Raw genomic sequence first — 12681 nt, 5'->3', positions numbered from 1 at the left:
GATTATCCATGTGCATTTATAATGCAGAAGTTCAGTCCTGTTGCCTGTGAGGAAGTCCACAGGTAGGAGTATTAGTTTGGAAGTGGCAAGTGAACATTTTCGTATGAAGGTTAAAGAGCAAAGGTCTTTTCTCCAAAAGCGGATTTGGTCTGCTTAAATGCCGTCTCACACACCTGAGGAAAGAGCCCAGGGTGTTTGTCCCACAGGTGAGGGGAGATAACTTTGCCCTGGAAAGAGTTACTCTTCCTTTAAAGAATGGTATTTAATGCTGCTTAAACAAAGATATTTATGTAATGTTTTTGAGAGTAGATTGATGCAGTGTGTTAAGTTAGAACAAGATGGCAGCTTCGCCTGCCATGTGAAGTTCTCAACGTGTGCACAGATGGCGGAGCCAGTAAGGAGAGGCGTCTGAGGGCATTCATGTGGGCGCTGGAAAGTATCTGCTTAGTAGCGTTAGTGGCTTTATGTAATGATGGAGGATATTGGTTTAAGGGAGGATATTGGTTTTCTGCATTCATCGAAGAACTCTTGAACTATTGCAGCATAAGCTTTTGAAGGCTAGTGTTTGAATGTGTAACGGCTTTATCAGTAGCCATGCTAGGTTGGTTCTGTTACAGAAAGCCTTTCAAGCAGTGTTAACACTTCATGTTTTATGTAAATATAAGGCCTCCTTGATCTATAGCTAGTATCTCTTTATGGATATTAGACTCAAAGATGGAGACAGAACTTAATTTAAGATGAACTTGGAATTTTGGGATTTTAGAGTTCTGGAGTGTCCTGAGATGACTTTGGAATGCACTGGTACCTTTGCATCCTTGAATAGAAGCTGTTCAGGGGTGCGCTTGGCGGTGGGTACTCAGGAGGGCCCAGATTGCATGGAGCACTGGGTGTGCTGCATAAACAATGAATCTTGGAACACTGAAAAAGTAAAGTTTAAATAAACAATTTTTATCAAAAGAGGAAAAAAAAAAAGAAGCAGCTGTTTGTAAACAGGAGAGTCTGGAAAGTAGAAAGCCTCTTTGGTTACAGGGGCCTGAGAGCCTGGTGGGTTCTAGGACCAGAAAGGAGGCATGTAGGAGAGTTGTTGGCAGTGAATTGTTAGCTAGCTTTGCTGTGGACTGCTCTGGACTGTGTGAGGCACCAGTAACGTTGAGTTAGAGACGTGGAACAGGACTGGAGATCCAGAGGAGGGTGTCTTTCCTTAAGTCCCTGAAATTTTCTGAGTAAATTTACCTTTTAAAAATAACTTTTCTCTTTGGTCCTTAGATACTGTGTTTGGCAGAGCAGATTAAATTCACCGAAGACGTGGAAAATGCCATCAAGGACCACAGTCTCCATCAGATTGAAAGTCAGCTGGTGGCGAAGCTCGAGCACTACACGAGCGTGGACACAGGTGGTGAGGATCCCGGGAACACCGGTATGAGAACTGGCCCACTGTCCACCGCTCCGGGGGCTGGTTAGAACATCCTGCTTTCACACTGTACCTAGAGTCCGCCCTTCATTACTTGAAACGGATGTGGAGACCTTCCCCGGACTGGGGTGTCGCCTTCCTGTGGCCGCGGTCTCGTCCCTCCCCCGCACGCCGGGATCCCCGTGTGGGACTCCGAACGGCGATTGCCGCGTGGGCAGGAGGAGCGCGAGGGACGTGGGGCCAGCGGCCGGCCCCGCGCACCGCCACCACCCTGCCGCCGCCGCCGCCGTCCCGCGCTCGCCCTGCTCTAGGCGCGAGCGTCCCGCAGAGCGTCCCGCAGAGCCGAGGTGCCGGCTGTGCCCTCCGTCCCGCAGTCGGCCCGGCCCCGGCGCTGGGTGGAGTTCCAGTGCTCCTGCCCATCGTGGGCTTCTGGCGCCGGTGACCTTGTCGGGCTCTGCCCCGTGCGCCCCCCAGACCCCTGCGGCCGGGGTGCCCCTGCCGGCTCTGCTCTGCGGCGGGAGCGGCGGCGGCCACGTTGGGCCCCGCGGCCTCTTGGCTGCGACCGCCGGGAGCCGACGCCACGCTTCCGAGACTAGCAGTGTCCGCGGCTGTTGCGCGGTGCCGCCGAGGTGGGGATCACCGGCGGGGAGGACGCCCGCGCTGCCGGAGGGGAGCCCGGGGATCGCGCTGGGTCTCTCGGGCCGTCTCCCAACCCCTGCCCCGCCGGGCCTGTGCGGTGCTCGCGGCTCCTCTCTGCTCCCCTGCTCCCCTCTCTGAGGCCCTGTCCTCACGCCGCAGGCCTCGTCCTGTGGTCCCGGGAGGTCCCGGATGGCCCAGGAAGCCTCCTTCCCAGCGCTGCTCGGGCTCTGCCACTGCGGCTCGGTTCTGCTTCTCGAGCCCGCGCTCCCGGCGGCCGTGGGACACCAGACAGACCGAGAGAAAGGAGCCGAGGGCGCGGGGGCGCGGCGCACTCGGATCCTGCCACGTTTGCAGACCGTCTGTGCCTCCTGACGGCTGCGCGGCGGTCGGGGCGCTCCGTGGGCTTTGTGCTGCTGCGGCTCCCTCAGACCGGAACCCTGTCCTCGCCCGCAGGTTCGCGGCCGCCGTCTGCGTGGGCGACCTGCCCGCTTCTTCCCAGTGAATCTGACCACGCTGTGGCGCGTGTGACTTACAGGCCCAGGATCGTTCCCAGGGTGGTGAAATTACCCCTCGGTTTCATTAGGAAATCCGCGCGTGTGTGTGATAAAGATGCTCTCGCAGACTGACGTTTCCTCCAAATACTTTAATTTGCCCACAGAGTCTGGCGTTCTGGAGCTTAAACTCAAAGCACTGATTCTTGATATTATTCATAACATTGATGTGGTAAAGCAGTTAAACCAAGTTCAAGTTCATACCACCGAAGACTGGGCCTGGAAAAAACAAGTGCGGTTTTATCTGAAGAGCGACCACACCTGTTACATGCAGATGGTGGATTCCGAACTTCAGTACACCTACGAGTACCAGGTATGGCTGGGGCAAAGCGTCGCATTTTTTCAGCTGAAATCATTTATCTTTCATTTGCTATTGGATGACAATTGTTTTTTATTTTAGTCATAACTTTTAAGAATTTTTGTGTGTGGGACTGTCTTTTCTATTTCATCATAACACAGAAGGTGTTACAGCAGAGAAATATTTGCAGAAAAGTTAAGGTAATGGCAATATTGTTCCGAATTCTGCATGTGCCTTTTCTTAGAGTAATGGTAACTCGGAAATGGAGCTCTTCAGTCCAGGGAGAATGGAGCCTGGCAGCGTTGACGGGAGTGGTCTGGCCCGCACCTCTTCCCTCTCCATCTCTCTTTCTCTCTCTTTCTCTCTCTCTCTCTCTCACACACACACACACACACACAGCCGTCACCACCACGCCAAAATACGCTTTTGCGTGTTTTCAGAGAATGCTCCCAGTTTGTGAGATGAGAGAATCCTCACACAAATAACCTGCCTCATGGAACTGTCTTCAGAAAACCCATCGCATCCTCTGCCTTGTCCTGTCACAATGACTCAGTCATCAGACGTGTCAGGCAGCTACGTGAATAAGTGTATGTCTGGACAGTTGCCAGCGGACACTTTCAAAAGGAGATGCGTTTTGAGACCGAAATCTGTCTACCTAAGTTAAGGAAAAATTCTGTAAGCTGCAGCTGGAATTGGAATCTATTTTCCCTAAAACTAAGAAATTTTGAGAATTATTTGATGTGTTGATATTAATATCATAAGGAAGTTTTCAAAATAATTACAGTTGAGTCTCTAAAGTGGTTCTGACTTATGAAGATCCTAAGATTCAGGGAATTACTTTACATGAATTTTTAAATACAAGACAGATTGATTATTGTATAATGCAGTTTTGAATTTCTTTGCCTTAGTAGCATGTCTCTGTACCATCATCAAGAACTTGAGAGACTTTTCAGAAAACCTTCTGGTGTAGTAACTGAGGATGGGGTAACCTACTGCTTTGAAATGACAAAGTTTAATTTTGGTTTGTGCTTAAAAAGCTTCCTCTAGTAAAAATGTATTTTGGGTATATTTCTATGTTAACAGCTTCAACTTTTTGGTTACTTTTTTAGCTTTTTAACGAATCCCACCACGCCAAATGTGTAAAGTTGCACAAAACATGAATACTGAGACTTTGTATTTCCCTTGTGTAGGGCAATGCTCCCAAGCTGGTCTACACGCCGCTGACGGACAAGTGCTACCTCACACTCACGCAGGCCATGAAGATGGGCCTGGGAGGAAACCCTTACGGGCCAGCGGGAACAGGCAAAACCGAATCAGTCAAGGCCTTAGGTGGACTTCTTGGAAGACAAGTTTTAGTTTTTAATTGTGATGAGGTAGCATGCACAATTACGAACTGTATGGTAGTGTGTTAGTTGTGACTTCGGATTAGTATTCATGTACTAATATATGAAATAACCTATTTTTTTGGTAAAGATTTTATTTGTTTATTTGACAGACAGAGATCACAAGCAGGCAGAGAGGCAGGCAGAGAGAAAGAGGGGAGGAAGCAGGCTCCCTGATGAGCAGAGAGCCCGATGCGGGGCTCGATCCCAGGATGCTGAGACCATAACCTGTGCCGAAGTCATAGGCTTAACCCACTGAGCCACTTTGGCGCCCTGAAAGCCCAATTTTAAAATCACTTTATTTTTGGGTAACTTGAAAACAAAACTTGTTTTAGTTGAACAAAAAACCGGAGAGTTTGCCGAGTTTATAGTCTCAGAGGTTTTCTAAGAGAACTAGTACAAATAAATAATTTTAAAGATTTTATTTATTTATTTATTTGACAGAGATCACAAGTAGGCAGAGAGGCAGCCAGGGTGAGAGGAGAAGCAGGCTCCCTGCTGAGCAGAGAGCCCAACGTGGGGCTCAATCCCAGGACCCTGAGACCATGACCTGAGCTGAAGGCAGATGCTTTCACCCACTGAGCCAACCAGGTGCCCCAACAAATAAATAATTTTAAATACAGAATGAAGTTTTATGTTAGAGTAGAAAAGAAAAATGTTTTGGTTTTGTTTTTAACTAGTGATTCATTAGTTGCACATAACACTCAGTGCTGGGGGGCCTGGTGTCTGCCTTCAGCTCAGGTCATGATCCCAGGGTCTTGGGATTGAGTCTCGACTTGGTTCCCTCCTCTCAGGGAGTCTGCTTCTCCCTCTGCCTGCTGCTGCCCTGCTTGTGCACGCATGCTCTTTCTCTCTCTGTGGCAAATAAATAAAATCTAACAAAAAAAACCCAAACAAGCAAACTACCAAAACACCCAGTGCTCATCACATCACGTGCCTCTTAATGCCCATCCCCCATTTATCCCAGCCCTTCACTGCCCTCTCCCCCAAGCAACCCTCAGTTTGTTTCCTAGAGTTCAGTCATGAAATTTAAGAAACAAAACAAATGATTATAGGAGAAGAGAAGGAGAAAAGTTTTTAGCAAGGACAATAGTGAGCAGAAAAGAGAAAAAAATTCATTTTGAAAACACCATTTTCAAAACATTTTGTGTAGGATTTGTATTTCAGCTTAAGGATAACTGAAAATCTATTTAGTTCTGGGATATACCCAGAACTTTCCAGAAGTGAGTGTACTTCCCAGAACACTCACATGAATTGTTTGTTTATTAAACCCTATAAAGTATAGCTATTTAATTTATGCCTTAAAAAGAGCTAAAAAGGCACCAGTGGATGAAATGATTTTCTTGCCCCTAAATGTCAAAGTATTAAATGATTATTAGAGATCCTGACTACTTCTTCATAGATACAGTTTTTGCTGTTCCTTTTTAGGGCATCGATGTGAAGTCAATGGGACGAATTTTTGTTGGTCTAGTGAAGTGTGGGGCCTGGGGCTGTTTTGATGAATTCAACAGACTGGAAGAGTCTGTGCTGTCAGCCGTGTCCATGCAGATCCAGACAATTCAGGACGCTTTGAAGAATCACAGAACTGTGTGCGAACTGCTTGGCAAGGAGGTATAGAAAAGTTGGGAATTTAAAGAATTCAGGTATTTTTTAGAACTCTGCCTACTCCCACTCAGGCAAATATTTGGTCTTTGTTTCTTCTGGCATCCCTGTTCAACCTTTTCACGTGTGCGTTGTCCGAGGTTTGTCACCGTCTTTTGGTCCCCCTTGACCATTCACCTTCAGAGTTTCCGCACGGGGTACTTCATCCCCGGTAGTACCTGCTGGCGTAGCAGGTACCCAGTGTTCCTGGTCCTGTCTCGCTGCGTACTTGTCAGCATCCTGCCGGGGATGGGCTGCTGTACATTTTCCACTTTATGATGGGGAGAATGCGGCTTGGTGAGTGAGGAGGAAGTCATGGGGCTGGGAATTGACCCCAGGACTGTCTCAGTCTGAGGCTTGTGTTTCTGATCCCTGTTTCGTGAGGATCTTACAAGACTAAGCACTTGGCTGTTTTTCCCTTCCTCACTTTTCCCCATCAGAGAGAGACACTCAAGTCATGAGAGCGTGAACTTCCTTGCGTAGAAAGTGGGAGCTTCTCTGTATAGTGCATGATGATGATGACACTGCAAGTTCAAAGTCCCGTGAAATTATCCTCTGATCCGTAATAACATTTTCACAGGACAGGTTTTTCAGGGCAGGCAGGGAAGTGAGACCAGTTCTCAATTACTAATAATGTTATTTACATGCTGCTTAAACTCTTCATAAAGAAGAGAGGAATGATCCAGTTTTTACCTTTCTGCCATCACAATTTACTTTCTTACACACTGAGTTTCCCCCTCCTTTCCTCCTGCAACAAACGGAAGGAGTTGCCCTTTCTCCCAGTCAGCACTGATCTTTCCACTTACATGCTAGAGTCTCCTTCCCAAGCACCTTGCCTTTGTTGTTGCCTCCATGATAGACGGAGCCCTTCCTCCTCTCCCCATTCCTCTAGGTCTTTGAAACATAACCAGATCTTTTCCTTTTTAATAACATGCAGTGTCATATGTAATACTATTATAATATTTGATCTAATTAAAACAGAAGCCAACCTTCCCTTCGCTCAGCTTTCTAACCACTTCTCTTTCTCCTTTCTTTCCTTTCTAGCCAGGTTTTTTTGCTCTAGGTGTCTGTGCTCACCTCCCATTCATTGTTCACGCACTCTGACTTGGCCCTGAGTGTGCTGTCGAAGGCGTTCCTACCAGGGACTCTTGTGGTCTTGGGCCTCCCCTGTCAAAGCGTGAATCCCACGGTGCTTGCCTGTGGGCTGTGAGCTTCAGAAGGACATAGACTGTTACAGAATCTCGGTCAGAGTTGTGTTGTCTTTGTGTACCCAGCAAAGTGCCTGAAACCAGGAGGCTTTCAGCAGGCATGGACGACTCTGAGAACTGGTTATCAGGGACTTCTGTGAGCAGCGCTCTCCTTGGGGGGTGGTTGTGCGTCTCTGCCAGGGTCGAAGATTTGTGTGTAGGAATATGTACAATAAAATGTCGGCTAGCAACATGTTTTATATTTATAGTTACACATATTTAAAGCCTATATTTCAAATTAACATTTCAGGTAGAAATAAATTCTAATTCTGGAATTTTCATCACAATGAATCCTGCTGGAAAAGGTTATGGAGGAAGACAGAAGCTACCTGACAATCTTAAACAGCTTTTCAGGCCAGTAGCCATGTCTCGTCCAGACAATGAGCTTATTGCAGAAGTTATTCTGTATTCGGAAGGCTTCAAGGATGCCAGAGTCTTGGGCAGAAAATTGGTAGCTATCTTCAATCTAGCCAGGTGAGTTTTCCTCTCTTAAGTATTTTTGTATTTTTTGGTTCGAGTGATTGATTATGGATTAGTGATCATTTTTCACATTTGTCCAGTGTGATTTAGTGATTTTCGTATTGGTAATTATATTGTACTTTAGGTATCGATAGGGAAGATTCTAGTTTGAACAATAAAACATCTGACTCAAAACTTTGTTTTCCTATTAATTTGATCTCACTTCTTTTCTGCAACATTTTTTTATTGGGGTGCTCCAGCTAAACGATACTGATCATATGTATCAGCAGACCCTTCAAAGCCTACTGTTCTCTGGAGTGAATTTTCCACAATTTCTCTTATGTCTTATTTCTAGTAATAGCAGTGGGCTTGTAGCTTCTTTGGGCAGCCTAGAGTTCTGGTTCATACTACGTAAGAGCTGCTGAGAACTGGAGTGCCAGAATCCAAGAGCCAGGCGAATGGACGGAAGAGTTGAGGGGTAACGGCCCCAGGTGCTTGTCCTTTAGTGTCTTCAGGAGAGTGGGAGCCAGGTCATGACAGGTTCACCCTCGTCCTTGGGAATTGTCAGTCTTCAGTGTTTTACTGGAGTGACAGGTCCTGTGACTGGGTCCTTTTCATAAATTAATTGGAGTATCAGTACTTGTTTCTATGTGTATGTAGTTATAGTCTGTTTTTCTTTAGTAATAAAAATAATTTCATACAGCTATCTAATGCTTTGTGATTTCTGTGTCTATTTAAGGGAACTTTTGACACCTCAGCAACATTACGACTGGGGTCTAAGAGCCTTGAAGACTGTTCTTAGAGGAAGTGGAGGCCTTCTTAGGCAGCTGAAGAAAAGTGGCATTAAACAGAACGGTAGGGTTTATTATCAGCTACAATCTCATTTTTAAAAAAAACCTTTAAATTAGAACACGTTTAGATTCTGGCCCCTCGTTTCTCCTGTTGTTAACAGCTTAGACTAGCAGCTCTGTTTCTCACAACTAGTAGACCAGTACTGATAATATTTTTTAACTGAGATCTGTACTTCATTCACATTTTCCCTAGTTCTTACCCAGTGTCCTATCATAACTTTAAAATGTGCATTAAATATTAAATAGTTGTGCTGTGTAGAGGAATAGTCTAGTTCACGTCTCCTCAACGTGTCATGGGCATTAGAATCACCTGGAGGCTTGGTCAAACGCCAGTGTTGGGTCCCTATGCCCAGCTTCCTGAGTCTGCAGGTCTGGGGCAGAGCCTGAGAATTTCTCTTTTTTGAAAACCAGAACTATAGAAACTGGCAGGGATTTTCTCTTTCAAAGAGATAGCATAACAAGCAAAGTTACCCTTTAAAAAACTTAACATTCCAAAAAATATCTTTTTTTTTTTTTTTTTTTAATTTATTTGACAGAGAGATTACAAGTAGGCAGAGAGGCAGACAGAGAGAGGAGGAAGCAGGGTCCCTGCTGAGCAGAGAGCCCGATGCGGGACTCGATCCCAGGACCCTGGGATCATGACTTGAGCCAAAAGCAGAGGCTTTAACCCACTAAGCCACCCAGGCGCCCCACCGAAAAATATCTTTTAACTGTAGAATAATTGTAGATTTACAGTAAAGTTGTAAAAACAGCATTCCCATTGCTTCCTTTCTTACTAAGGCATATTACTGTTAACCGGCGTCCAGACTTCTTCTGGATGGCACCTGTTCTGTCATTAACGCTCTTTCTGCTCCAGGATCGAGTCTGGGGTGCCATGTTGTCATCATGTCTCCTTAGTCTCCTAGGTGCTATGATGCTTTCCCACTGGGCTGGTTTTGTTTCCCGGGTCCAGGTCCTGTGTCCTGTGGACTCTTCCTCAGTCTGGGTTTTGTCGTGATGTTTCTCTCACGATGAGACCAGGTTCTGAGCATGTGGAAGGAACACCAGAGAGGTGAAGGGCCCATCCTAGCGTATCACTGAGACCCTTCATGTGTCTGCATGTGCACAGTGAGCACACAGTGTCACTGCTGATGTCCACCTTCTGGATGGTCTTAGTATTTGTGGGGTGTCTCCACTTTAACAGTAACTGGTTGTTACTGTTTTCCTCTTTCCCCACTGTCGGAATCTGGTTACAAAAGGTGGCTCACCTTCCAAGCAGGCAGGCAAGGGTTAAGCCCCACCTCTTAGAGGGGGAATATCTACAAATATTATTTGAAAATTTTCGGCAATAAGATTGGTCTCTTCTTTGCTATTTATGTATTTATCAATTTGTCTATTCAGATCAGACTCATGATATTTTACTGCCTTTTTTCCCCAGTTGTGTAAGATAAATGATTCCCCCACCCATGGGTGTGGGCCTTTATGAAAGGCCAAATATTCAGCCCTCCAGACTGGTAAAACAAAGCCTGGGATGCCAGGGCGGCTCTGTTGGTGAAGCGTCTGCCTTCAGCTCAGGTCATGATCCTGGGGTCCTGGGATCAAATCCCACGTCAGGCTCCCTGCTCAGTGGAGAACCTGCTCCTCCCCACCAATGTTCTGTCACATACTCTCAAATAAATAAACAAACAAATAAATAAATTCTTAAACAACAACAACAAACCAAAGTAAGTTAGGTGTCCCTGGGTGGCTCAGGCGGTTAAGTGTCCATCTCTTGATTTTGGCTCAGGTCATGATCTCAGGATCTTGGGATCGAGCCCCTCATTGGGCTCCCTGCTCAGCATAGAGTCTGCTTGCAATTCTCTCCCTCTACTCCTCCACTCACTTACATGCCCTCTCTCTTTTTTTCTCTCTGTTAAATAAATACTAAAAAAACCCACAAATAAACAAAAAACTGAGTTAAGACACTGAAAATAAATCAGTGTAGAAAAATGCTCATGTGAAATTATCTGTTTGTGCTTTAAATGATCAAAGTCTGCCTCTTACACGCATGAAGCTGCTTAGCTCTGTTATTGGGTTGGCACATGCCAGGGAAGAGAAGTCATTTGGTGAGCTACTTAAATTACTATTTTTCTGTTGTCTCTCTCTGCTGATTTTTAAGAAATACTAAAACCAGACCTGTAGTAATTAAAAATGGCTTACTAATGCTTGAGACAAACTCTGTTGTGGCCATGCGTCTTTGCGCATACTTAAACAGGGAAATATTCAGCCATTACAGAGAAATACCAGATGAAAGATGGTTTCTTGCCTTCATAGATATGTCTTATCTATCAGCAGCTACTTAAAGGATATTAATTATTCTTGAAAAAGTAAAATTCTTGCAACAATGTTTGTATTTATATTTGGTTTAGGGATGGGTTTCTGAATCCTTTTTGAGCAGGTCTGATTAAAGATTGTTGCCGAGTTAGTTTTTAGTCTCAGGACTTCGAATTTCTGGGAGGCAGTCCTGGGTGGATTTGGGGATGCCTGAGTCTGGACCTTGTTGATCTGGGTGTGAGTTCAGCCATTATACTGCTCTGCTTCCTCGGGTAAATCACTTAAACCCTCAGAGAGTTAATATTCTCATATGTAAAATCAGAATAATGTAACAGTTTCTTACTTTATACAGTTGTTATAAGGATCACAAAAAAATGGTGAAGTTCTATACAATTATAAATGCTAGCGACTTCTATTTTATTTTAAGATTGATTTTTTTTAAAGATTTATTTATTTATTTGACAGAGAGAGATTACAAATAGGCAGAGAGGCAGGCAGAGAGAGAGAGGAGGAAGTGGGCTCCCTGCTGAGCAGAGAGCCCGATGCGGGACTCGATCCCAGAACCCTGAGATCACGACCTGAGCTGAAGGCAGCAGCTTAACCACTGAGCCACCCAGGCGCCCTATTTTAAGATTGATTGATTGATTTTTCTGAGGGAGAAAAAGCACACATGAGTGAAGGGAGGGACAGAGGGAGAGAGAATTTCAAGCATACTCTGTGCTGAGGCCTGAGCCCGACACAGGGCTCCATCCCAGGACCCCAAGAACATGACCTGAGCTGAAACCAAGAGTCAAACATTTAACCGACTGAGCCGCCTAGGTCCCCCAGTGATGTTTATTATTAACTAAAGTCTGGGAAACTTGGAACTCAAATTCTGTTAAAGAGTCCAGAACTGTACTTAGGGACCCTTGTTTCTCAGTGGTCAAAGGATAGTAAGGTAAGCTCGTCAATACACACGGTACTGCAGGGCTTTAACTGTTACTGAATTCTAGCACCTCATGTAATTACTAGTAGTGCTCTCAGGGTACTTGAAAATTGTGTTTACAGTTAGTGAAACTTTCTAAAGTAAGTGACTAATAATTTTAAATGAAACTTTTTCTCTAGTTGACGAAAGTCATATTGTGGTACAAGCCCTGAGGCTTAATACAATGTCAAAGTTTACATTTGCCGATTGCTCGCGGTTTGATGCGCTGATTAAAGATGTGTTTCCTGGAATTGACTTTAAAGAAGTGGAATATGGTCAGCTGAGCTCTGCGTTACAGCAAGTCTTTGAGGAGGCCAACTATGAAGTCATACCGAATCAGGTAACCATCAAGCGTGATAGGAGCGCCTGCGCAGCTCAGTCGGTTTGAGCGTCTGACTCTTGGTTTCGGCTCGGGTCATGATCTCAGGGTCATAGATCGAGCCCCACTCAGTCTTCCTGCTCAGTTTGGAGTCTGCTTGTCCTTCTCCCTCTGCTCTTCCCCCTACTTGCCCTGTCTTTCTCTGTCAAATAAATAAATAAAATTTAAAAAAACAATACTTTAGAATATATTGATCTTTTCTCCTAATTACTTACTAGCTATCTTTATCTCTTATTTTCTGTTTAAATCTCATTTACTCATGGATGCCTTCCCTGATCTTTGAGTCCAGATGAGGTTTCATTGCTGTGTGTTTCATTACTTTTCCTGTTCTTATTCACACTTGATCATATATTGCATGAATACTGATTTTCCCTCATCAGAGTAGTGTTCATGGAAGGTGGGATCTGTGTCTATTTTTTGTTTTTTAGAGATTTATTTATTTGACACAGAGTGTGCTCAAGCGGGGCAGGGTGGGGGGCTGAGGGAGTGGGAGAAGCAGTGAGTGAGGAGCCCAATGCAGGACTCGATCCCAGGACCCTGAGATCATGAGTTGAGTTGAAGGCAGAC

General features: G+C 45.3%; 1 protein-coding gene across 6 annotated transcripts in view; it reads left to right on the top strand.

Annotated features, from left to right (window-relative positions):
* The window catches only part of DYNC2H1 (dynein cytoplasmic 2 heavy chain 1), a 256601-nt gene that overhangs the window by 44525 nt on the left and 199395 nt on the right, over positions 1–12681 (top strand). For 5 of the 6 annotated variants that reach the window (XM_059418477.1, XM_059418470.1, XM_059418480.1 and 2 more), the window contains exons 31-37: positions 1267–1417; positions 2709–2914; positions 4090–4272; positions 5710–5892; positions 7420–7643; positions 8368–8483; positions 11876–12075. In XM_059418477.1, coding sequence (XP_059274460.1) covers positions 1267–1417; positions 2709–2914; positions 4090–4272; positions 5710–5892; positions 7420–7643; positions 8368–8483; positions 11876–12075 — 1263 coding nt within the window. The remainder of the gene's footprint in view (positions 1–1266; positions 1418–2708; positions 2915–4089; positions 4273–5709; positions 5893–7419; positions 7644–8367; positions 8484–11875; positions 12076–12681) is intronic. The other variant, XM_059418474.1, reaches the window with a different exon arrangement.

Source organism: Mustela nigripes, chromosome 1 (assembly GCF_022355385.1).
Source record: "Mustela nigripes isolate SB6536 chromosome 1, MUSNIG.SB6536, whole genome shotgun sequence".
Taxonomy (NCBI): Eukaryota; Metazoa; Chordata; class Mammalia; order Carnivora; family Mustelidae; genus Mustela; species Mustela nigripes.
This window is presented reverse-complemented; position numbering and strand designations above follow the sequence as displayed.